This window comes from Zootoca vivipara, chromosome 8 (genome assembly GCF_963506605.1).
Source record: "Zootoca vivipara chromosome 8, rZooViv1.1, whole genome shotgun sequence".
NCBI lineage: Eukaryota > Metazoa > Chordata > Lepidosauria > Squamata > Lacertidae > Zootoca > Zootoca vivipara.
In genome coordinates, this window is record NC_083283.1 from 1553745 (window position 1) to 1580061 (window position 26317).

Genomic DNA, 26317 nt, shown 5'->3' on the forward strand with positions numbered 1-26317 from the left:
ACCTTGGGGGCCAGTCAGTGCCTCTCAGCCTAACCTACCTCATGGGGTTGTGGGTGGGAGGGCGTTGAATGAGAAGCAGGTGGAAGAACCATGTAGGTCACCTGCAGCTCCTTGGAGGCAAAGGTAGGGTGCCAACAGGATAAAAGAAACCTGAAATGCCAGGATCTGTCCTTTGCATCTCAACATGCAAGCATCTCAGACAGAGGGTGCAAAGGGTCCATGCAGGCTCCCTAGTGGGACACCTGCTTGGCATGCAGAGGATGTCGCTGCACTGCTGGAGAGCTGCCTCTCTCAGCTCCGGCAATGCAGAGGCTGCTGACGGCGGCAGAATCTCGTAGGCTGGTCCTGCTGGGGGGAGGAAGCAGCCCCTTCACTCCTGCTGCAAAGATGGAACCAGACTTGGCAATGGCCCTATAGGAAAGAGCCTTGGTAGCTGTGCTTTGCATGCAGAAGGCAGCAGATCCAACCTCCTGGGAGTGAACAGCTTGCAGAATAAGAGAACCAGAAGGACATACATTTAAAGAAGATTGGAAAACGTTTATTGAATATACTGGAAATAACACTGTACAGCTGAAAACGCTGGCAGCATTCAGATAAATTCAACAGTGTGAACAAGTTTTAATGGATGCAATAATGGGATAGTTTTTGTAAAATATGCAGGGATTTATGATATGTACAGTGGACCCTCTGTTTATGAACACCTCGGTTTACGAATTTTCAGTTTACGAACGCCGCAGACCCATCTGGAACGGATTAATTCACTTTCCATTACTTTCAATGGGAAAGTTCACTTCAGTTTATGAACACTTCAGTTTATGAACAGACTTCCGGAACCAATTACACCCATGCTTTGGGTTAAGTACGCTTCAGGTTGAGTACTCCGCGGACCCGTCTGGAACGGATTAATCCACTTTCCATTACTTTCAATGGGAAAGTTCACTTCAGTTTATGAACGTTTCAGTTTATGAACAGACTTCTGGAACCAATTGTGTTTATAAACCGAGGTACCACTGTAAAATGAACCATGGAAAGGGAAGAAGGGAAGTCATTGATATCTTAAGGATGTAAAATGAGTATTTTAATTTGTAAAACAGAAAATTTAATAAAAGCTAGACAGACAGACAGACGGTAGGTAGGTAGGTAGGTAGGTAGGTAGGTAGGTAGGTAGGTAGTAGAGATGATAGATAGGTGATAGATAAGATAGATAGATGAGAGAGAGAGAGAGAGAGAGAGAGAGAGAGAAAGCTCATACCAAGAACAAACTTAGTTGGTCTCTAAGGTGCTACTGGACAATTTTTTAATTTTTAAAATATATTTCTACTGCGTCAGACCAACACGGCTACCTACCTGAATCTAGAACCTCCTGGGAGGGTCTTCATGGAGAGCCACTGCCAGCCACCATGAGCTGGATGGACCCAGGGTCTGACTCAGTGCAAGGCAGTTCCCTCTGTTTCTAACCTCTCTGGCAAAATTTCAGACCCCAATGACATTCACAGGGGTGTTTTGTGAAGCTGGTGTTTACTTACCCTTGTCAAGACAAAGAGTAGTTCCTACAGGCAGAATATGAATAATCCCCATGTGATAGGAGTCAAATTGCAATTTGAACCTCTCAGGCAGAAAGAACAAAAATATTCTGTTGCTGCACATTGTCACCAAAGCAGCACCCAGTTAAACTGTGGAACTCCCTGCCACAGGAGCAGGCAGTGATGGCCCCCAACCTGGATGGCTTTAAAAGAGGATCGGGCAAATTAATGGAGGAGGAGAGGGCTATCGAAGGCCACTAGTCCATAGATCCTGCATGTGGGTATTCCTTTGGGGCATCTGATTAGCCACTGTGAACACAGGATGCTCGGCTAGATGGGCCCCCGCTGGCCTGATCCAGCAAGCTCTTCTCATGTTCGTCTACACCTGGCCCTGATGGCAGGTAACACACAAACTCACCTGTAAACTTATCTCAGCCTAGAGGCATAATATTCCAGGGTCCTGGACCCAGAGCCACAGTGGGCCACGAGACTGAATGCCGCAACCTTTGATTCCCAGGAGGAATTAGCAAAATACCACTGGGTTTCAATTTGGGTAGAACAGAGATTTGTTTATTGTCAACTGCCAGAATGGCGGTGCAGAAAGGGACAGCTGTGCAGGACAAGCAGGTAACAGAAGGTAAACTGGTTTGCAAAAAAACCCAGTTTGTATCAGGATTTGGCAGGCCAAGGACGCTGCTAGGTCCTTCAAATGCTCCCAGCACAGGCCTGTGACACATATGTATGTATAGTGGCAAATTGAGGTTGACTTTTTGAAGGAAAACCACCCTGGAAGCAAAGTCAAAAAAATAACGAAATGTAAGTTTAGAAAATAGGAGATAAGGGGCAGGAGATCCAGAGTCCATTGGCAAAGACCCTGGGCTTGTGGTTCTTGCATTGCAGGGGTTTGGACTAGATGAGCCTTGGGGGTCCCTTCCACATCTATAACTCTGTGCCCTTGGTCCAAGCTGCTTCCTTGGGGATGGGGAACATCACCTTGATCTGGGACCCTTCGAGCTGGAGGGCACAGCCTTGCCACCCTCATCTGGCTCAGAGGAGGACCCCTCGCCAATCTTTCTGCAGCGCTGAAGAGGGGAAGGCCCACGCCAGAACTTGGCTGCCTGTGTAAGGCTAGGCTTCCGCTGGTGCTAGCTCCCTGCAGTCGGACATTTCAGCCAGCAGAGCCCCCTGGAGCTGTCCAGGGTCCTGTTCTTGTCTGACCTCAACAGACTGCCTGTCTCAACCACAGTACTGGACAGCAGCCAGAATTCAGAATCACACCTCTGTCTGAATTGGCTTATTTCTGTAAGATGAGAAAGAGGCTGAGGCAAGGAATCTTCCTGCAGGCTTATAAGAAGCAGAACAGGAGTCTGGTACAAAAGACAGCCAGGTCAGGGAAAGGGGAAAATGTCAAAGGGCAGGCAGCCACCTGCTCAGAGGAGAGGAAAGAAGGGGTCCAGTTTCCTGAAGATCATTGTGATCTGAGAATTTAGGGGCATACGAATGTTGTTAAATAAATGAAATGAAATGCCAAGCAAGCCTGGACTTCCTGGAGTGCGGCCCTTGCAAGCCAGAGAAAAAGGGAGCTATTTTCTCAAGTCTCCGCTGCCGTTCCTGGCTGTTCCTGGGTCTTCATCTTCTTCCTGCCGGGCTTTCGGTATCTGCGGAGAGGAATGGCCAAGTCAGAATGAGGGGCACAACTCAGCCATGAGGCATTTTCGACAGTAACTCCCGCAGGACAAAACATGCCATAATGACTTCCTTTGATGCCTAGGACACCTTGGAGCAGACTCCCAAACTTCTTAGGGTCAAACCCCCACCCCACCCAAAATGCATCCTTAAGAATAGGGGTTTGCACAATCCACTAAGGAAGATAACAACACAGGGAAATTAAAAAGAGCTGCAAATTAATTGCACATTTTTTCCAAAATCCAATTAAAGCGATCGGGTTTGCTTATTTCAACAAAATGGATGGGCTTGATCCAGGGATACCAGCTTGATAGACAAGGCTGATAGTCGTGACCTCCAGAGCCCCCTTGCCCCCCCAGGTGCCCCCCCCAAGTAATCCCACCACCCTCTACAGGGCCCCTACCGTCCACTTTGGGAACTGCTGCTCCAGAACTAAGTCCTTTCCCCAGACTCACCGCTGTGCCTTATGGAGAAGATGCTCCACTCCTGGCCTTCAACCAGCTTGCTGCCCTCCAGAGGTTTTGCACTACAACTCTCATGCTGGCTGGGGCTGGTGGGAGTTCTAGTCCAAAACCTCTGGATGGCGCCAGGATGGGGAAGGCGGCTCTGCAATATCTCCCCCTCTGCAATATCCCTTTCAGAGCCGACCAGAGCCTCACCCGCCTCTCTAAAAATACATACTGCAGAGACATAGAACAGTGTCGCAATGATCATTTGGTGGTTTGTTTGTTTTTGTTTTTAATTGAGTTTATATACTGCTCTATACCCAGAGGTCTCAGGGCGGTACACAGAAAAGATCACAACATATACATTCAGAATAAAAACAACAATGCAATAACACGTTCCGCCCCGCTCCCCGCTCCCTGAAAAGAGCCACATTTTTAAAAGACATAGGATGTAAAAGAGATCAACCAAAGGCCTAGTTAAAAAGGAACTTTTTTGCCTGGTGATCAGAAGGTCGGCGGTTCGAATCCCTGTGACGGGGTGAGCTCCCGTTGCTTGGTCCCAGCTCCTGCCAACCTAGCAGTTCGAAAGCACGTCAAAAATGCAAGTAGATAAATAGGAACCGCTACAGTGGGAAGGTAAACGGCGTTTCCATGTGCTGCTCTGGGTTGCCAGAAGCGGCTTTGTCATGCTGGCCACATGACCTGGAAGCTATACGCCGGCTCCCTTGGCCACTAATGCGAGATGAGCGCGCAACCCCAGAGTCGGTCACGACTGGACCTAATGGTCAGGGGTCCCTTTACCTTTACCTAAAGGTGTATAATGAAGGCACCAGGCAAACTTCCCTGTTGAGAGCATTCTAGAGATGGGGAGCCACTGCAGAGAAGGCCCTGTTCTCATGTTGCCACCCTCTGGACCTCTCAAGCAGGAGGCACACGAAGAAGGGCCTCAGAAGACAGTCTCATGGTCTGGGTAGGTTATTATAGAGAGAGGCGGTCCTTGAGGTATTGCGGTCCTGAGCCGTTTAAGGCTTTATAGGTCAAGACCAGCACTTTGAATTGGGCCTGGAAATTACTGGCAGCCAGTGCAGTTGGACCAAGATTGGTGTAACCATCGGTCAAACCACAGTGAGCTACTTGGCCGCTGAATTCTGCACTAGCTGGAGTTTCTGAACCATCTTCAGAGGCAGCGCTACGTATAACGCATTGCAGTAATCTAACCTTGGGGTTAGCAGAACATAGACAACAGAAGTTAGGCTACCCATGTCTAGATAGGGGTGTAGCTGGGCCAGCAGCCAAAGCTGATGGAAGGCACTCTGGGCCACTGAGGCCACCTGAGCATCAGCCAACAGCAAAGGACCCAGGAGGACCCCCAAGCTATGAACCTGCTTCTTCAGAGGAAGTGTAACCTCATCAAGAGCTGGCGAAACTCCCAGCCATTTTGTTCCTCCTTCCAACCAATTATGCCTCCCCGCCTGCCACGGAATGCTGTGCTGACTTCTTTACTGAGTTCACCACCAAAAAAAAAGCCCCAGAGCCAATTCTGACCACCCAGTTGGGTAAAGAATTTAGGCTATTTTGCTCCATCCCAGCACTGCCAGTGACCCCTCCGGTCATCATAGAATCGTAGAGTTGGAAGAGACCACAAGGGCCATCCAGTCCAACCCCCTGCCAAGCAGGAAACACCATCAAAGCATTCTTGACATATGCCTGTCAAGCCTCTGCTTAAAGACCTCCAAAGAAGGAGACTCCACCACACTCCTTGGTAGCAAATTCCACTGCCGAACAGCTCTTACTGTCCGGAAGTTCTTCCTAATGTTTAGGTGGAATCTTCTTTCTTGTAGTTTGAATCCATTGCTCCATGTCTGCTTCTCTGGAGCAGCAAAAAACAACCTTTCTCCCTCCTCTATATGACATCCTTTTATATATTTGAACATGGCTATCATATCACCCCTTAACCTTCTCTTCTCCAGGCTAAACATACCCAGCTCCCTAAGCCGTTCCTCATAAGGCATCGTTTCCAGGCCTTTGACCATTTTGGTTGCCCTCTTCTGGACACGTCCCAGCTTGTCAGTATCCTTCTTGATACTGACAAGCTTGATACGGACATCCCTTTGCCTCACCCATCCATCCATCCCTCCCTCCCTCCCTCCTTCTATTTGCCTTGCAACGGTCAAGGGGCAACTCCTCCCTCTCCTGCTCACCTTGCGCGCCCGCTTCTTGACCTGGAAGAACTCCACCATCCTCTGCTGCTTCTTGCTGCCCTTCGTCACGGGGCCAGGCGACTGGGGCAGGGCGCTCTTCAGGCAGGCGGCCTGCCACTTCTCCAGTCGGCGCCGAACCCGGGTCTCACTGTGAAGCAGGCGCTCAGGTCAAAGAGGATCACAGAATTGTAGAGTCAGAAGATGAACCCAGGGGTCCTCTAGTCCCACCCCCTGCAATGCAGGAACTTCAGCTAAAGCATCCATGACAGAGGGCCACCCAACCTCTGCTTGGGAACCTCCAAGGAAGGAGAGTCCACCTCCTTCTGAGAAAGAAAGGCGGCAGATTCAAGGGAAATAGAGGGGAAGGCTGGGGAAAGTGGCCAAAGAGGAGGCTGGCCTTTTTCGCAGGTTGGGGCATGTGCAAAAGCAGAAAATTCTGCTGGCTAATAGGAGTTGTAGTCCAGAAACATCTGGAAATAAACGATAAATTGCAAGAACTCAGGCCAAAAGAAGATGGATTTCAAATAAATCTTCACAAGGTTTTATTGGTGTGATGCGGAGTTTAAATGGGAATCAATCCCAACGTTGAAGGCAAATAAAGGTAAATTCCAGTAAAAATCAGGACAAGGCCCTGTTTGCAAACATATTTGGTACACTTTGACCTGTGAATCTTTGCTGACGAAGAATAGTCGAAACAGGGCCTTGTCCTGATTTTTACTGGAATTTACCTTTATTTGCCTTCAACATTGGGATTGATTCCCATTTAAACTCCGCATCACATCAATAAAACCTTCTGAAGATTTATTTGAAATCCATCTTCTTTTGGCCTGAGTTCTAGCAATTTATCGTTTATTTCCAGAAACATCTGGAGGCAAACTCCTGATCTATATCCTGACATCTATGGTCCCTTCACTCCTTCCTTTGCTACACCAAACAAGCACCTTGCAAGAGCAGCCACACTCACGCCTTGTGATGTGAGGTGAGAATATCCTCCGGAGAATATTCTCGAGAATATTCCCTGCTAGAAAATTCTCCGGAGAATATTCTCCACAAACTGTAAATTCTAATGTAAGAACCAGTTTTCCAACCCACATTTAAAACACAGGGGTCAGCAAACTTTTTCAGCAGGGGGCCGGTCCACTGTCCCTCAGACCTTGTGGGGGGCCGGACTATATTTTGAAAAAAATATATGAACGAATTCCTATGCCCCACAAATAACCCAGAGATGCATTTTAAATAAAAGGACACATCTACTCATGTAAAAACATGCTGATTCCCGGACCGTCCACGGGCCAGATTTAGAAGGCCATTGAGCCGCATCCGGCCCCCGCGCCTTAGTTTGGGGCCCCTGATGTAGTAAATAATAAGTCAAGCTGTGATATTGCCAGTGTGAGTAATGAATAAGGTTTTTTTTTTAAAAAAAAAATCCAGTTACATTTCTTTGGTATTGTGTCATTCACCATTGGCAGTTCTGAAATGCGAACTACCGGGTGTGTGGGTGTGTGGGTGTGTCAAATAATGTGAATTCACTGCATTGCCCCATTGAATAAAAGTATCTATACAGTCTGTGGTTGCCATCTGAACAAGTTTACCCATGAATAAACATGTATATTAACTAATTATATCATTTTCAATGCATTAAAATGTTATCCTTTTCAATGCATTAAAATGAATGTTCTGTTTTAAATGAAAATTCTCTAATATTCTCATTAATCGAAATATTCTCCAAAAGATTATTCTCGAGAATTTAACACCACTACTCACGCCATGCGCTTCTCATGCGCCAGGAACTGCACCAGCCCCTCCACGTCAGGCTCCCGCCACTCTAGCACCACCTGACTCGGCTGGGCCACCTCGGGGTGCAGGAAGAGCCGCCGGGTCTCCTCCAAGGGCCAGTTTTCAGGCCATGGGTGCTTCTGCAGAGAATAGGATTTGCAGCATTAACCTGTAAGAAAGAAAGTTACCTGCCCTTCGCCCATCAGCCCTGAGCTGCAGCAGCTACAGCAGGCATCCCCAAACTTCGGCCCTCCAGATGTTTTGGACTACAATTCCCATCATCCCTGACCACTGGTCCTGGGATCATGGGAGTTGTAGGCCAAAACACAGTGGAGGGCCGCAGTTTGGGGATGCCTGAGCTACAGCATGGGTAGGCAAACTAAGGCCCGGGGGCCGGATCTGGACCAATCGCCATCTCAATCTGGCCCGCGGACAGTCCGGGAATCAGCGTGTTTTTACATGAGTAGAATGTGTGCTTTTATTTAAAATGAATCCCTGGGTTATTTGTGGGGCATAGGAATTTGTTCATTTCCCCCCCCCAAAATATATATATATATATATATATATTCCAGCCCCCCACAAGGACTGAGGGACAGTAGACTGGCCCCCTGCTGAAAATGTTTGCTGACCCCTGAGCTACAGGAACCATCTTAAGAACATAAAGATGAGTGTGCAGGATCAGGCCAATGGCTTAGAATCATAGAGTCATAGAATTGTAGAGTTGGAAGAGACCACAAGGGCCATCCAGTCTAACCCCCTGCCAAGCAGGAAACACCATCAAAGCATTCTTGACATATGCCTGTCAAGCCTCTGCTTAAAGACCTCCAAAGAAGGAGACTCCACCACACTCCTTGGTAGCAAATTCCACTGCCGAACAGCTCTTACTGTCAGGAAGTTCTTCCTAATGTTTAGGTGGAATCTTCTTTCTTGAAGTTTTAATCCATTGCTCCGTGTCCGCTTCTCTGGAGCAGCAGAAAACAATCTTTCTCCCTCCTCCATATGACATCCTTTCATATATTTGAACATGGCTATCATATCACCCCTTAACCTTCTCTTCTCCAGGCTAAACATACCCAGCTCCCTAAGCCGTTCCTCATAAGGCATCGTTTCCAGGCCTTTGACCATTTTGGTTGCCCTCCTTTGGACACGTTCCAGCTTGTCAGTATCCTTCTTGAACTGTGGTGCCCAGAACTGGACACAGTACTCCAGGTGACGTCTGACCAGAGCAGAATACAGTGGTACTATTACTTCCCTTGATCTAGATGCTATACTCCTATTGATGCAGCCCAGAATTGCATTGGCTTGTCTAGCTGACTTTGAGCTCTCGAATTTCATCGGCACTCCTCCCCACCTCTCACACTCTGTCCTACAGCACGGTTGCTGCCTCCCTGCCATGTGGCGCCCAGTGTGGGTGCACCGATTGCGCCACCCTAAAACGGCCTCTGCTTCTGGTACAGCACCCTGCTCTCACAGTAGCCACCCAGGTGCCTTTGAGAAACTTGCAAGGAGGATCTGTGCCCAAGAGCATCTTTCCCCTCTTGCTGTGGTTTCCAGCAACTGGGATTAAGAAGCATGGCTGCCTCTGGAAATGGAGGCAGAACAGAGCCATCAGGAATAGTAGCCATCAGGGTGGATAAAAATCAATGATGAAAAAAATAAAATAAACCTCCCTTACCGTGGTGCCTGACTTAAGGAAAATTTGGCCCTTCTGTATAGTATTTTTATCCATGCACAATATGCCCATTCATAGTACAGGTATAAAAACCATACTTGGCAGGGAATGTTTGATGGGTTCAGGGATATACAGTATTTTTAATAAAGAAAATTAATGAATAAATGAATAAGAACACCCCTGTGATTAACAAACTAGTACTCGGTCCAGTATACCTGAAGGAGCGTCTCCACCCCCATCGTTCTGCCCGGACACTGAGGTCCAGCGCCGAGGGCCTTCTGGCGGTTCCCTCATTGCGAGAAGCCAAGTTGCAGGGAACCAGGCAGAGGGCCTTTTCGGTAGTGGCACCCACCCTATGGAACCCCTCCCATCAGAGGTCAGAGAGATAAACAACTACCAGACTTTTAGAAGACATCTGAAGGCAGCCCTGTTTAGGGAGGCTTTTAATGTTTAATAGATTATTTTATTTCATTTTTCATAGAATCGTAGAGTTGGAAGAGACCACAAGGGCCATCCAGTGGTCTGGATGAGGCAGAGGAGAGGCAGAGGAGCAGTGACAGGAAGAAATGACTGCATGCAGAGTATAGTTCAGTCGGTAGAGAATGAGACTCTCAGGGTCACAGGTTCGAGCCCCATGTTGGGCAAAAGATTTCTGCATTTGCAGGGGGTTGGACTAGATGACCCTGGGTGTACCTTCCAACTCTCCAGTTCTATGATTCTGTTATAGGGAACCTCCTCATCACACAGCAGGAAAGGGGGTCCATGGCAATGCTCTTTGACACCTGAGATTTCTGTTTCTTGTCCTAGAATCCTAGAATCATTGAGTTGGAGGAGACCACAAGGGCCATCCAGTCCAACCCCCTGCCAAGCAGGAAACACCATCAAAGCATTCTTGACATATGCCTGTCAAGCCTCTGCTTAAAGACCTCCAAAGAAGGAGACTCCACCACACTCCTTGGTAGCAAATTCCACTGCCAAACAGCTCTTACTGTCAGGAAGTTCTTCCTAATGTTTAGGTGGAATCTTCTTTCTTGAAGTTTTAATCCATTGCTCCGTGTCCGCTTCTCTGGAGCAGCAGAAAACAACCTTTCTCCCTCCTCTATATGGCATCCTTTAATATATTTGAACATGGCTATCATATCACCCCTTAACCTTCTCTTCTCCAGGCTAAACATACCCAGCTCCCTAAGCCGTTCCTCATAAGGCATCGTTTCCAGGCCTTTGACCATTTTGGTTGCCCTCTTCTGGACACGTTCCAGCTTGTCAGTATCCTTCTTGAACTGCAGTGCCCAGAACTGGACACAGTACTCCAGGTGAGGTCTGACCAGAGCAGAATACAGTGGTACTATTACTTCCCTTGATCTAGAATGCTATACTCCTATTGATGCAGCCCAGAATTGCATTGGCTTTTTTAGCTGCTGCATCACACTGTTGACTCATGTCAAGTTTGTGGTCTACCAAGACTCCTAGATCCTTTTCACATGTACTGCTCTCAAGCCAGGTGTCACCCACCCTGTTTTCTGTTGGGAGCCGCCCAGAGTGGCTGGGGAAACCCAGCCAGATGGGCGGCGTATAAATAATAAATTATTATTATTATTATTATTATTATTATTATTATTATACCTGAGCACTGCAGGCAGAGTGCAGGACCTGCTCAATTCTCTTGTGTTGCTGCAGCAGCGGCAAGGCCTTCTTGGGGCCAAGGCCCCGGATCTTTTCGCAGTAATCGCAGCCCAGCAGGATGCAGAGGTCCACAAACTGCATTCAGGAAAGGGCCAGGGATGGGGAGAGGAGAGGAGAGGAGAGGAGAGACACCCATGGCACATGGCACAGCGGGATGAACAGCTGCTCCCAGTTCTGCCTCTGCAGACTCAGCCTCTCCTCACAGCGGCAGGGGAAGCCTTGTGGGCACCTGGGGCGGCACGGCGCCGATAGGGAGGGATAGAAGGCACCCACAGGAATGGCTCGGTAGGGCCGTCTTAAGCCCATCCAGCGCCCTGGCGCTAGGTCCCTCCAGCGCCCCCCTCCAGAGCCTCTCCAAGGGCCCGGGAGTGCCAAGCGGACCGCGGCAGCAGCGGGAGGCCACCTCCGAGGACTCCGGGCTGCGCCTCCTTCTCGTTTCCCCAGCGCTGGGTTCCGCTCAGTCAAGCTTCGCCACCAGCGCGCGCACCGCGGGACCAACAAGAGCTGCTTGGGCGCTGTGCGCGTGCTGGTGGCGAAGCTCGACTGAGCGGAACCCAGCGCTGGGGAAACGAGAAGGAGGTGCAGCGCGGAGTCCTCGGAGAAGGAGAGAGACACGGCGCAGCCTCTCATCTCGTGGAGCGCAGTCCTGGCCAGATCGCCGGAACCCTGCGCTCACTTGGCGCCCTTCCAGCACCCTCCAGCGCCCGGCGCCGTGGTTCTCCACGCCACTAGCCTCTATGGCTAGGACGGGCCTGCGGCACGGGTTGCGTGGCACCCATAGGGATGGGGCAGGGCACGCCATACCCACAGGAGTGGGGTGGGGCGTGCCATGGGGCCTCAAGCTGCCTTCTGGCGGTTCCCTCATTGCGAGAAGTGAGGTTACAGGGAACCAGACAGAGGGCCTTCTCGGTAGTGGCACCCGCCCTGTGGAACGCCCTCCCAGCAGATGTCAAGGCAAGAAGTAACTATTTTACTTTTAGATGACAACTGAACTGTTTAGGGAAGTTTTTAATGTTTAATGCTGTACTGTTTTAATATTCGGTTGGAAGCCGCCCAGAGTGGCTGGGGAAACCCAGCCAGATGGGCGGGGTATAAATAATAAATTATTATTATTATTATTATTACTTACATTGGGGGGGAGGCAGCGGGTGGACAGCGTGGAACCTCCAGGCGCCCAAGAGGCGTGGCTCGGGCACACTGCAGGCACCCAACATTTTATCACCCCCTCGAGTAGGAAGACCCGGAGCGGACCGCACCTACTGCACCCCCTCTTGCTACGCCCGTGTCCTCACCTGCTCTTGCGTTAAGCCCAGCTTTTGCAGAACCACCGGCAAGGAGATCTCTTCCAGGTCTCTAGAGGAGATAAAAGAAACCAGGCAGAATCCATTACGACCCCAGGGAACAAAGTCGACCCGCCCTCTCACCGCACAACGGCCAACCACAGATTCCTGCATTGTGACACCAGCACTGAGGGGGGGTTGGACTATGCAAGGCAGAGACCGCCCCGACCAGGGAAGAATGGCGAATCAAGATGATGGACTCTGCCGAAATGGGAAAACTAACTGGGAAGCTCAGAGAAGAACTTCTAAAAAAAGAATGGGAAAAGTTTATCATTGATATACAAGACCATTGCAAGTGGGTTAAAACATGGGCAGGATTTGAAGCACACTTGTAAGTAATTGAAACTATGGACAATTTTGTTGTTGTTGTTTAGTCATTTAGTCGTGTCCGACTCTTCGTGACCCCCTGGACCAGAGCACGCCAAGCACTCCTGTCTTCCACTGCCTCCCGCAGTTTGGTCAAACTCATGTTCGTAGCTTCGAGAACACTGTCCAACCATCTCGTCCTCTGTCGTCCCCTTCTCCTAGTGCCCTCAATCTTTCCCAACATCAGGGTCTTTTCCAAGGATTCTTCTCTTCTCATGAGGTGGCCAAAGTATTGGAGCCTCAGCTTCACAATCTGTCCTTCCAGTGAGCACTCAGGGCTGATTTCCTTCAGAATGGATAGGTTTGATCTTCTTGCAGTCCATGGGACTCTCAAGAGTCTCCTCCAGCACCATTACAATTTAGAAAGAAAAATATCTGGATAAATATTGGATATTGACATGCAGTTGTAATTATTTTTACTAGGATGCATGGAAGGGATGGGGAGAAGATTCAGAGTAATCTGGTTTTGGAATTGATGTTTGTTGTATGTTTAGATGTTTTTTAAAAAATCAAATTAAAAATTATTATATATGTATAAAAGAAGGGGGTTGGACTAGATGACCCTTGGTGTCCCTACTACAATTTCATGATTCTACGACCCCCTGTCCCATTCAATGGCACCACCCACCACAGCAGTCCGGTATCGGGAAGTTTGTATTGCTCGAGGTTTTATTATGTTTCTATGTATTGGAAGCTGGGGCAACCCAGCCAGATAGGCGGGGTATAAATATTGTTGTTGTTGTTGTTGTTGTTGTTGTTGTCAGAGGCTACTCATTACACACACCACATGAAAAGGTGTCATTCCTAGAAAGCACCAGCTTATCCCCATTTTGGGTCTTGCAGCAGACTCGCCAACTTTTTAACATGCCGGGAGAGCGAGAGATATATGTAACGACTTTGCAAGGTTTTGGAAGATCACTAAAAAAACCTTCTTAGAATCATAGAGTTGGAAGAGACCACAAGGGCCATCCAGTCGAACCCCCTGCCAAGCAGGAAACACCATCAAAGCATTCTTGACATATGCGTGTCAAGCCTCTGCTTAAAGACCTCCAAAGAAGGAGACTCCACCACACTCCTTGGCAGCAAATTCCACTGCCGAACAGCTCTTACTGTCAGGAAGTTCTTCCTAATGTTTAGGTGGAATCTTCTTTCTTGTAGCTTGAATCCATTGCTCCGTGTCCGCTTCTCTGGAGCAGCAGAAAACAACCTTTCACCCTCCTCTATATGGCATCCTTTAATTAATATATTTGAACATGGCTATCATATCACCCCTTAACCTTCTCTTCTCCAGGCTAAACATACCCAGATTGATTCCAATCTGCTGTTATTCCATTTTAATAAAGGTTTTACTGACTTCTGCTATTGTGGTTCTTGCTGTAAGAGTTTCATTACTGGTAGATTCGTAAGCCACCTTGGGAAGGGGCAACAGGAAGCCAACATTTGCAACATGAAGCGAAACTCAGATGGTTGAGAAACTGGGAGAGGAAACAGCTGCTGTATTGTGTTGGGGTCAGAGAAGGCGGAAAGAGGAAACATAAGGATTGCTTTGTTTCAAAATCTGCCACTGTTACAGGATACAGAAAGTTTCTCTCCCTCTTTCATAACGCTAGCAGGTCACGGATATCCAATGAAGCTGAATGTCGGAAGATTCAAGAGATAAAAGAATTCCTTCGTGCCATGCACAGTTAAACTGTGGAACTCACTCCCACAAGAAGAGCAATGAGTGCCAGATGGAATGGCTTTTATAAGAGCTCTGGACAGATTCATGGAGGGCAAGACTATCAGGGGCTCCTAGCCAAGATGGCTTTGCTCAGCGATGCTATGGAATACCAATTGCTGGAAAACAAAGGAGGGGAGAGTGGCTTTTTTGCTCAAATCCTGATTGCGGCTTTTCCATAATGGGCATCTGGTGGGCAGTGGCGTAGCAAGGTCAGGGGGTACCCGGTGCAGAAAATTTCTTATCAACCCCCCCCCCATTGAATTATATATTTTTTTTGCCTGCAAATATGGTTTGACTTTATTTCATATTTTTGGTGTGAGTCAGAGTAGATGACTACACCTGGCTTGAGAGCAGTACATGTGAAAAGGATCTAGGAGTCTTGGTAGACCACAAACTTGACATGAGTCAACAGTGTGATGCAGCAGCTAAAAAAGCCAATGCAATTCTGGGCTGCATCAATAGGAGTATAGCATAGATCAAGGGAAGTAATAGTACCACTGTATTCTGCTCTGGTCAGACCTCACCTGGAGTACTGTGTCCAGTTCTGGGCACCACAGTCCAAGAAGGAGACTGACAACCTGGAACGTGTCCAGAGGAGGGCAACCAAAATGGTCAAAGGCCTGGAAACGATGTCTTATGAGGAACGGCTTAGGGAGCTGGGTATGTTTAGCCTGGAGAAGAGAAGGTTAAGGGGTGATATGATAGCCATGTTCAAATATATAAAAGGATGTCATATAGAGGAGGGAGAAGGGTTGTTTTCTGCTGCTCCAGCGAAGCGGACATGGAGCAATGGATTCAAACTACAAGAAGGAAGATTCCACCTAAACATTAGGAAGAACTTCCTGACAGTAAGAGCTGTTTGGCAGTGGAATTTGCTGCCAAGGAATGTGGTGGAGTCTCCTTCTTTGGAGGTCTTTAAGCAGAGGCTTGACAGCCATATGTCTGGAATGCTTTGATGGTGTTTCCTGCTTGGCAGGGGGTTGGACTGGATGGCCCTTGTGGTCTCTTCCAACTCTATGATTCTATGATTCTATTGAGCTTTTTTGGGAAGACAGAGTTGCTGAGCTTTTTTTGCGGAGGAGCCAGCGGGCGGACCATTTTGACAGCAGGAAGCCTGCGCATGCCAAAGCCATAGCATCTCTCACAGACGTTGTCACCCCCCCTACCCGCCTTGCTCTGCCCCTGCTGCCCCCGTGAGAACAGGATGCTGAATAATAATAATAATAATAATAATAATAATAATAATAATTTATTATTTATACCCCGCCCAACTGGCTGGGTTTCCCCAGCCACTCTGGGCGGCTTCCAACAGAAAAATAAAACACAGTAATCTATTAAACATTAAAAGCCTCCCTGAACAGGGTTGCCTTCTAAAGGCCCTTCTTCTGTTTCTTAACTCAGGCTGCCTCCCAAACACCCAGCCCATAACAATCCACTACGCTCCAGCTTCCACAATGAGTTTCAGGCCTCAATCTTGCTTGGAATGGACACACCCTGCCCCCCGGAAACCTTTCCCACCTGCTCTCTGCCTCAGACCTGTGGGAGCTGGGAAGGCACTCTGCACATGCCCAGAGTCTTTACTGCTTCCGTTCGCACCCAGAAGACTCACTTGTTCTTGGAGTTCAGATGCCGCAGGAGAAGCGAGCTTCCGAAGGGCAGCGCATCCATGTCCTCCGTGGCCGTGCACCAGGCATGCCCGGACTTCACCAGAGCTGCGCAGGTCGCTTCTGCCTCAGCTGGCGCCTAAGAGGGAGAGAAAAGGGAGGGAAGCAGGAGGGGGGAGGGGGTTAGGCTGGATGACCTTTAGGGGTCTCTTCCAACTCTACAGTTCTATGATTCTATGAGAGGGGGGGAGTTAGAAAGGTTCCCTCTCACATAAGTACATACCGTATTTTTCCATGTATAAGATGCCCCCTATTGTTGGGTACTCCAAATTAAGAAAACACCCCCTCAGCACTACCTGTGTATAAGACGCGCCCCAATTTTCAACAGAATTTTTTTGTAAAAAAACCTAGTCTTATACATGGAAAAATACGGTAAATATGTGGTGTTGGATGTAAATAGGTGAACATGGAAGCATAGAATTGTAGGGTTGGAAGGGACCCCGGGCGGTCATCTATCCCAGCCCCCTGCAACGCAGGAGTCATTGCGTACCTGCACATAGGGAACCCCCAAGTAACCCAGCAGCCTCTCGAAGTCTCTTCTCGGCAGCCATTGCGGGGGCTCGCCCACGGCAGGATCTGAAAGGTGCAGGAAGAGGGTCTGGGGGTGGGGCTCTCCCTGGCGAAGCCCCCACTGCCCACCAATAAAAGGGGCAGTGACCCCCAAGTAGGGGAGTCTGAAACAGTCTTACCTGCAGCTTTCCTCTTGGCTCCAGAGACTGTGGTGCGTTTCGCCAACTGCAAGGGGAGTGGAGACAGAAAGAAAAATTACGCAGGACTGCTTCTCCCTTTCCTGGGCCCCCAAATGCGCCCTAATTCTTGGGACACCCGGTGCTCTAAGCCTGGAGGGCTGCTGCCAGCCAGTGGAGACAACACAGAGCTGCTGCTGCTGATTTTATTATTTATACCGCACCCGCCTGGCTGCATTGCTAGTTAGTCCAAAAGTCTAATTTCAGTAGAAGGCAGCTGGCCAGGTCCCTAAAACATTGTTATTTCCTGGCAGGACAAATTTGACAGGAGGGCAGTCCTGCCCGTCCATCGCCTGACGTCACAGTGACATCAGGCCATGCTGTGCTTTGAAGGCCCGATTGCTGCTCCTTCAAAGCTCTGGTATTCAGAGAGCAGCGCTGGGAGCCGGGAGGAACTCCTGATGGGTGAAATGGCTCCCTGCATCTTGAACAAGGAACACCTGGGAGGGTGAAGCCCTGCCCTTACCTGACCACATCAAACGCCAGGAACGGGGCCTTCTCTGCAGGGGCTTCCTGTCTGTGGAATGCTTTCCCCAGGGAAGTTCGCCTGGCGCCTTCACTATATACACCTTTAGGCGCCAGGCAAAAATGTTCCTTTTTAACCAGGCCTTTGGTTGATCTCATTTACATCCTATGTTCTTTTAAAATGTGGGGGTTTGGGGGGGTCATTGGGTTGTTATTTTTATTTTGATGGTGTATTTTTGTGGTTTTATATTTTGATTTCATTCTGTGAACCTCCCTGAGACTTCCGGGTAAAAAAGGTAAAGGTAAAGGGGCCCCTGACCATCAGGTCCAGTCGTGTCCGACTCTGGGGTTGCGGCGCTCATCTCACTCTATAGGCCGAGGGAGCCAGCGTTTGTCCGCGGACAGCTTCCGGGTCACGTGGCCAGCATGACAAAGCTGCTTCTGGCGAACCAGAGCAGCGCACGGAAACGCCGTTTACCTTCCCGCCGGAGCAGTACCTATTTATCTACTTGCACTTTGATGTGCTTTCAAACTGCTAGGTGGGCAGGAGCTGGGACCGAGCAACGGGAGCTCACCCCGTTGCAGGGATTCGAACCACCGACCTTCTGATCAGCAAGCCCTAGACTCTGTGGTTTAACCCACAGCGCCACCTGGGTCCCATGAGACTTCCGGGTATAGGGCGGTAAAAAGGTAAAGGTAAAGGGACCCCTGACCATTAGGTCCAGTCGTGACCGACTCTGGGGTAAGTTGCACGCTCATCTCGCATTATTGGCTGAGGGAGCCGGCGTACAGCTTCCAGGTCATGTGGCCAGCATGACAAAGCCGCTTCTGGCAAACCAGAGCAGCACATGGGAACGCCGTTTGCCTTCCCGCTGTAGCGGTTCCTATTTATCTACTTGCATTTTGATGTGCTTTCGAACTGCTAGGTTGGCAGGAGCTGGGACCGAGCAACGGGAGGGAGCTCACCCCGTCACAGGGATTCGAACCTCTGACCTTCTGATCAGCAAGCCCTAGGCTCAGTGGTTTAGCCCACAGCGCCACCTGGGTCCCCATAGGGCGGTATATAAATTCAAATGATGATGATGATGATGAAATATTTTTATAAATAAATAAAGCAGCCTGGAGGTAAACACGAGGAGGCTTGCTGGGGCTGGTTCCCCCCGTGGGCCAGAAGATCCCCTGTTGCAGACCCTGCCCCAGTCCAGAGGGTGCTTTTGGCTGCAAAGGGGGGAAGAATGTGCAGTTTCAGATGAACAGCACCCTGAAATGTGGCAAAGTCAGGCCGCAATAGGAAAGTGGGGTGAATGTGTGTGGGGGGGGAGAGACTTCTAATTCTCTCCATGGTCAATGTGGTCCCTGCCTGCCTTTGCCGGTGAGACTCCCCCCCTGGCCTGGGTCAGTGTTTGGGTTTCATCTTCCCAGCCCACCCGGGATCCTCTCTTACGAACCACTCTCTCCTTGAGCTCCGGGGGTTTCCCATCAAAGACGAAGACGGGCTTGATGCCGTTCTCCAGGAGGTGCATCGTCCGGTAAAAGAGGCCCTGCAGGGCACTGGAACAGAAGACGGGGCAGTGAGCAGGTGGCAGGGGGGAAAGGCAGAGCGAAGCGCCCCCACGGAAGGAGGCAGGGATGCAAAGGAGTCGGGGGTGAGCAGGGAGACCTTGGCAGACCTCAAGCTCAAGCCCTGCCAGTGCAGATGTGCATCGCCATCGCGGGGGAATGGACCAGGAGACAGTGGGGGAATCACAGAATCTTAGAGTTGGAAGGGACGCCCGAGGGTCATCCAGTCCAACCCCCTGCAAGGCAGGAATCTCAGCTCAAGCATCCAGGACAGATGGCCCCCCAACCTCTGCTTAAAAACTTCCAAGGGAGGAGAGTCCGTCACCTTCCGAGGGAGACCGTTCCACTGTCAAACAGCTCTTACAATCAGAAAGTTCTTCCTGGTGTTTAGTCGGAATCTCCTTTCTTTTGATGTGAAGCCTTGGGTTCGAGTCCTACCCTCCAGAGCAGGAGAAAACAAGCTTGCCCCCTCTTCCACGGGACACCCAGCCCTTCAGATATTTGGAGGTGGCTATCCTATCTCCTCTTGGTCTCCTCATTTCCAGGCTAAACATATTCAACTCCTTCAACCGTTCCTCATCAGGCTTGGTTTCCAGCCCCTTGGTCATCTTGGTCGCCCCTCCTCCGCACTCCTTCCAGCTTGTCAACATCCTTCTTAAATTGTGGTGCCCAGAAATGGACACAGGACTCCAATGTTGGGTCTGACCAGGGCAGAATAGAGTGGTACCATTGCTTCTTTTGATCTGGACACTAGACTTCTGTGGATGCAGCCTAGAATAGTATTAGCTGTTTTTGTTGCTGCATCTCAAACCATGACCCCTAGATTGACTAAGATCCATAGATCCCACACTGGCACCGCAGTTCAAGAAGGATACTGACAAGCTTGAACGTGTCCAGAAGAGGGCAACCAAAATGGTCAAAGGCCTGGAAATGATGCCTTATGAGGAACGGCTTAGGGAGCTGGGTATGTTTAGCCTGGAGAAGAGAAGGTTAAGGGGTGATATGATAGCCATGTTTAAATATATAAAAGGATGTCATATAGAGGGGGAAGAAAGGTTGTTTTCTGCTGCTCCAGAGAAGCGGACACGGAGCAATGGATTCAAACTACAAGAAAGAAGATTCCACCTAAACATTAGGAAGAACTTCCTGACAGTAAGAGCTGTTCGGCAGTGGTATTTGCTACCAAGGAGTGTGGTGGAGTCTCCTTCTTTGGGGGTCTTTAAACAGAGGCTTGACAGCCATCTGTCAGGAATGCTTTGATGGTGTTTCCTGCTTGGCAGGGGGTTGGACTGGATGGCCCTTGTGGTCTCTTCCAACTCTACGATTCTATGATTCTAAACTGGGGGCATCAGTTTGACAACGAGCTGGAACAGTAATTGCCCAGGAAACAGCCTGCTTAAAGCAAGAGTGAGAGGGGGGGGGACTTGAAATACCTGAAAGACTCACTGACGTCATCTGGGGATATTCTACCTGTGGCACCACACCCTGCAAAATATCACAAGGTGGTGGTGCAACATTTTTCACTATTATCCCTGTACTGGGGGCATCAGGCTTTTCCAAACCCAGATGATCGGACCCTAGTTTACTGTATGGGCTTTGACAACCTGAATCTCCGTTTTTATACAGTTTGAAACCAACATAAAAAAATTCCTTCAGTAGCACCTTAAAGACCAACTAAGTTTATATTTTGGTATGAGCTTTCGTGTGCATGCACACTTCTTCAGATACACAGAAGTGTGCATGCACACGAAAAGAAGTGTATCTGAAGAAGTGTGCATGCACACGAAAGCTCATACCAAAATATAAACTTAGTTGGTCTTTAAGGTGCTACTGAAGGAATTGTTTTATTTTGCTTCCACTCAGACCAACACGGCTACCTACCTGTAATTTGAAACCAACAGTTTTACTAGTTCCACGCTGTATTGTTGTTTTGATGATATTTCTATATTTATTTATGAAAACCGCTTGATTGTAAAACACCTCAAAGTGGTTTACAGAAAGAATATAAAACAATAAAGCCATCAATAAGGGGAGGGGAGGATATGGAACAACTGAGTGGTTCAAAATTGGGAAAGGAGTACAACAAGGTTGTATATTGTCTCCCTGCTTATTTAACTTATATGCAGAATTCATCATGCGAAAGGCTGGACTAGATGAATCCCAAGCCGGAATTAAGATTGCCGGAAGAAATATCAACAACCTCAGATATGCAGATGACACAACCTTGATGGCAGAAAGCGAGGAGGAATTAAAGAACCTTTTAATGAGGGTGAAAGAGGAGAGCGCAAAATATGGTCTGAAGCTCAACATCAAAAAAACCAAGATCATGGCCACTGGTCCCATCACCTCCTGGCAAATAGAAGGGGAAGAAATGGAGGCAGTGAGAGATTTCACCTTCTTGGGCTCCTTGATCACTGCAGATGGTGACAGCAGTCACGAAATTAAAAGACGCCTGCTTCTTGGGAGAAAAGCAATGACAAACCTAGACAGCATCTTAAAAAGCAGAGACATCACCTTGCCGACAAAGGTCCGTATAGTTAAAGCTATGGTTTTCCCAGTAGTGATGTATGGAAGTGAGAGCTGGACCATAAAGAAGGCTGATCGCCGAAGAATTGATGCTTTTGAATTGTGGTGCTGGAGGAGACTCTTGAGAGTCCCATGGACTGCAAGAAGATCAAACCTATCCATTCTTAAGGAAATCAGCCCTGAGTGCTCCCTGGAAGGACAGATCGTGAAGCTGAGGCTCCAATACTTTGGCCACCTCATGAGAAGAGAAGAATCCTTGGAAAAGACCCTGATGTTGGGAAAGATGGAGGGCACTAGGAGAAGGGGACGACAGAGGACAAGATGGTTGGACAGTGTTCTCGAAGCTACGAACATGAGTTTGACCAAACTGCGGGAGGCAGTGCAAGACAGGAGTGCCTGGCGTGCTATGGTCCATGGGGTCACGAAGAGTCGGACACGACTAAACGACTAAACAACAACAAGGGGGGGAGGAGAGAGCAGCAATAAGTTAAGGCAAGCATCCCCAAACTCGGTGCTCCAGATGTTTTTGGACTACAACTCCCATCATCCTAGTTAACAGGACTACTGGTCAGGGGTGATGGGAATTGTAGTCCCAAAACATCTGGAGAATCGAGTTTGGGGGTGCCTGAGTTAAGACTTTGGAAAAGTTAAAATCGCAATAGGCTAAAAGCAGATTAAGACTCACACCCGCTTTCTAAACATCTGGGAAGACTTGTGTAAACCAAAGTATTTTTAGCTGGTGCGGAAAAGAGTGCAGTGACGGCACCTTCCTGATATCAATAGGCGGGGAGTTCCAAAGTGCAACTACACTAAAAGAGCGAGTTCTTCCAAAGAACATGCGTACATGTCTTCCAAAGCAACTACTCCAGGGGTCAGCAAACTTTTTCAGCAGGGGGCCGGTCCACTGTCCCTCAGACCTTGTGGGGGGCCGGACTATATTTTTTTGGGGGGGGGTGAACGAATTCCTATGCCCCACAAATAACCCAGAGATGCATTTTAAATAAAAGGACACATTCTGCTCATGTAAAAACACGCTGATTCCCGGACCATCCGCGGGCCAGATTTAGAAGGCGATTGGGCCGGATCCGGTCCCAGGGCCTTAGTTTGCCTACCCATGAACTACTCTGTTCCAAACTTAAAAATAGAAAGCGTAATGCTGGTGGTCAACAAAAGAGGTTTAAAGACTGTCTCAAGGCAAATCTAAATAAAAATGTAGTATACTGTTGTTGTTGTTGTTTAGTCGTGTCCGACTCTTCGTGACCCCATGGACCATAGCACGCCAGGCACTCCTGTCTTCCACTGCCTCCCGCAGTTTGGTCAAACTCATGTTCGTAGCTTCGAGAACACTGTCCAACCATCTTGTCCTCTGTCGTCCCCTTCTCCTAGTGCCCTCCATCTTTCCCAACATCAAGGTCTTTTCCAAGGATTCTTCTCTTCTCATGAGGTGGCCAAAGTATTGGAGCCTCAGCTTCAGGATCTGTCCTTCCAGGGAGCACTCAGGGCTGATTTCCTTAAGAATGGATAGGTTTGATCTTCTTGCAGTCCATGGGACTCTCAAGAGTCTCCTCCAGCACCATAAGTATACTGTAAACACCAACAACTGGGAAACACTGGCTTACAAGAACTCCAACTGGAGAACAGCCTTGACCAAAGGTGTCATGGCCTTTGAAGACACTCGAACTCAGGACGCAAGGGAGAAACGTGCTAAGAGGAAGACACGCTTGGCAAATTCACACCATGATCACCTCCCGCCCGGAAACCTATGTCCTCGCTGCGGAAGGACATGTGGATCCAGAATTGGCCTCCACAGTCACTTACGGACTCATTGTTAAAACTGTGTTTATGGAAGACAATCTTTCTCGGCTACGTGTGACCAAAGCAGAAGACATGACTTCAACAGTTTAACAGTATTAAGTGGCTTACAAATGCTTTTAAATCAACAAACATTTTTTTTTTAAACTTGCTTGCAACTTCTCACCTGATATTTTGCCCATGGCGGTTGGTGATCTTTGGCATAGCCGTGTGGAACTGGTAAATAGCGACAGAGACATCCATCGCCACCACACGCCCTGAGCCAAGCAGGAGAGAAAAGAACTTAACCATTATTCTACAGTATTTGCTTGTTCTGTTTCGATCCCACATTTGTTTTCCAAAGGAGCTCAAGGTTGCGTATACATGGTTCTGCCCCCATGACAACAACCCTGTGAGGTAGGCTTAGGCCGAGAGGAAGGAAAGGCAGAGGGGAATGGTTCTGGCTGCCTCACCTCAAAAAGGAGATTGCAGAGTTGGAAAAGATTCAGAAAAGGACAACCAAAATGATCGAGGGACTGGAGAGACTCCCTTATGGAGAAAGGCTGAAGCATTTGGGACATCTTAGTTTGGAAAAAGGAGAGTTTAGAGAGGTGGCAGCATAAGTTTATAAAAATTAGGAATGGAATGGAGAAAGTGGGCAGACAAAGTTTTTCAAGTAGCATATAAATTTTAGGAAATAAAATAAAATAGTAATACTTGTTCCAGGAGACAGTCTAAGGACAAGAAGGGCTGCTTGTGGGCAGTGCCTGGATAGGAAAGCCACAGGGGACCCCCATGTACCCCACTCTGAGCCCCACGGTGGTGGCATGTAAACAGACAAAATAAATAATACCTTCCCATCAGTCAGAAATTCTGGCTCCAGACCCGCTTCTCTCTTCGGATGCCATGCACCCTCTACATGAGGCTCCTGCGCCCCACACAGCCAAGCCAGAGCACATGGGAGTGTTTTGGGTGCAGGAGCAAGGGACTATGAATTGGCTGGCGGGAAAGGCACTCTGCACATGCTCAGATTCAGCCCTGTTGTAGGAGCTATGAATCGGCTGGAGGAAAAGGCACTCTGCACATGCTTAGACTCAGCCATAAGAACCGAAGAAGAGTCTGCTGGACCAGACCAGCGGCCCATCTAGTCCAGCATCCTGACCTCACAGTGCCCAAACAGATGCCTCAGTGGGGAGCCAGCAAGCAGGATTTGAGCATAAGAGCACTTCCTCCCCTCCTCCAACTGGAATCCAGAAGCATTTACAGTCTCCAGCTGCAGGGCAGAGCCTGAATTTGTCCAACCCTCTTCCAACCCATCCAAGTTCCTGCGGCAGCGAGTTCCCTAGTTCAGCTCCAGCTCCCACAGTTGCCCAGGAGATGCTATGACTCCGCCAGACCAAAAAGGCACTCTGCACATGCTCCGAGCCGCTCCCCTCCCCCCACCCTGGCAAAGCTTTAACTTGCACCAGAGACCCAAAGGTCATCCAGCCCAAGCGGCCGCAATGCCCGCGATCCTCTGGGAGAGGCACCCCCAAACTCGGCCCTCCAGCTGTTTTGGGACTACAACTCCCATCAGCCCTAGCTAATAGGAACAGTGGTCAGGGATGATGGGAACTGTAGTTCCAAAACAGGTGGAGGAGAGGTGGGGGTGCCTGCTCTGGGAGATCCGGGATGGGCGCAAAAGGCGGCGGCGGCGGCGGCGCTCACCCCGGTAGTCGTCCAGCTGGACGGAGCTCACGGCGTCCGGCGCCTGCTCATGGATCAGCTTGGCCAGCCCGGCGATCCCCATGGCCGGAGCCCCGAGCGCCCCTCCGGCTCAGCGCGCTGCCGCTGCCTCCGCCGCCCTTCCTTCCCCGGGGCGGACGGGGAGGAGGAGGAGGAGGAGCCCGGCCAGCTGGAAGCGGGAGCGAGCCCAGGCCGGAAAGGGGCGCGCCCACCTGCCTGCCTTCCAGAGCCGGCAAGAGTGCCTTTGAGCACGTGCAGAGTTCCCCCCCCTTGACGTTCTTGCAGCCGCGCAGTGCTTTCCATTGAAACTCCCCTAATAACGACTCTTATGCAATGCTTTCCCCCCCCCTAAAAAAATATGTTTAGGGGTATATACAGTACTGTCATTTTGACTCGAGAAAATCACCATTTCATAGTTCAGATCGGGGGAAATAAATACAGGAAATGGACAAAAGTACAAAGATTCACCAAATGTTTAGGGGTATGCGTCCCCCCAGAAAAAAACATTGTTCTGATGTTTTGTTTTTTTACTATGTACCCCCCCCCCACCATGAGAACTTCGCTAGCGGAGCGGCATTATAAACCTGTTGTTAAATTTCTATACTGCCCTGCATGCGAAAGCTATAGGGTGGTTTACGGTATAAAAGCACAAATATGCATACCGTAGGAGCAATCGAAAATTATAACTGTACTCGTAGCCAGATCACCCTCAGCTGAAATATTAGTATGTGGCTGCAGCAGGTCCCTTTTTGCTTCGTGTTGAAGAGGGGCAGATGAGCAGCAGGCTGATCCAGGCAAAGGTCCCTGCCCCGAGGAACGGACAATTGCCAGCTTTTTCTCCGTATTTTTGGGGTAGGGAGGGGAGTTTTTCCCAGCGAACTGCTCGTGTTAATGTTCATTTTTTATCTTTGGTAATTCAGGATCGCACTTCCTCATTGCAGCCGGTGAGCCGGGTTGCGGTGGAGTTTTTTGAGCAGTGCAATCTGGGGCACGTCTACTCAGAAGTAAGTCCCGCTGACTTCCTCGGGAATCCCTCCCGGGTAAAGCGTGCCCACTGGACTCCTCACACTAGTTACAGGTAGGTAGACGTGTTGGTCTGAGTCGAAGCAAAATAGAAAAAAATTCCTTCAGTAGCACCTTAAAGACCAACTAAGTTTTTATTTTGGTATGAGCTTTCGTGTGCATGCACTGCACACTTCTTCAGATACACTGAAATATTTCAGTGTATTTCAGTGTATCTGAAGAAGTGTGCATGCACACGAAAGCTCATACCAAAATAAAAACTTAGTTGGTCTTTAAGGTGCTACTGAAGGAATTTTCCTCTCACTTAGAACACCCAAGGAAGCCAAACGCATCTTCCTGATGTTCGGCGGCGCCTACGTTTCTTGTCGCAACAACGCTCACTTTCCTCTAGGGATGGGTGCTAC

General features: G+C 49.1%; 1 protein-coding gene across 2 annotated transcripts; it reads right to left on the reverse strand.

The window, feature by feature from the left end:
- Positions 1-513: 513 nt before the first annotated feature.
- LOC118089801 (flap endonuclease 1) lies at positions 514-25591 on the reverse strand. Of its 2 annotated transcripts, none has more exons than XM_060277536.1 (11): positions 25553-25591; positions 23353-23443; positions 18737-18839; positions 16767-16812; positions 16568-16653; positions 16023-16156; positions 12280-12340; positions 10928-11062; positions 7621-7772; positions 5857-6004; positions 514-3181 (listed from the first exon to the last, which is right to left on the reverse strand). In XM_060277536.1, the coding sequence occupies exons 2-11, from the start codon at positions 23427-23429 to the stop codon at positions 3107-3109; spliced, it is 1017 nt and encodes a 338-aa protein (XP_060133519.1). In that variant the 5' UTR covers positions 23430-23443; positions 25553-25591; the 3' UTR covers positions 514-3106. The 2 variants fall into 2 exon arrangements, with proteins under 2 accessions (XP_060133519.1, XP_060133518.1); XM_060277535.1 differs by lacking the exon at positions 25553-25591 and adding an exon at positions 24873-25003.
- Positions 25592-26317: the final 726 nt, after the last annotated feature.

Excerpts from the sequence above, each read along its gene's own strand:
- LOC118089801 (XM_060277535.1), bottom strand. The coding sequence starts at position 24,954 with ATGGGGATCGCCGGGCTGGCCAAGCTGATCCATGAGCAGGCGCCGGAC. Across the intron at positions 16,654-16,766 it reads AGCCAAGAGGAAAGCTGCAG|ATCCTGCCGTGGGCGAGCCC; the intron begins GTAAGACTGTTT and ends TGCACCTTTCAG. Across the intron at positions 12,341-16,022 it reads CATCTGAACTCCAAGAACAA|AGACCTGGAAGAGATCTCCT; the intron begins GTGAGTCTTCTG and ends TATCTCCTCTAG.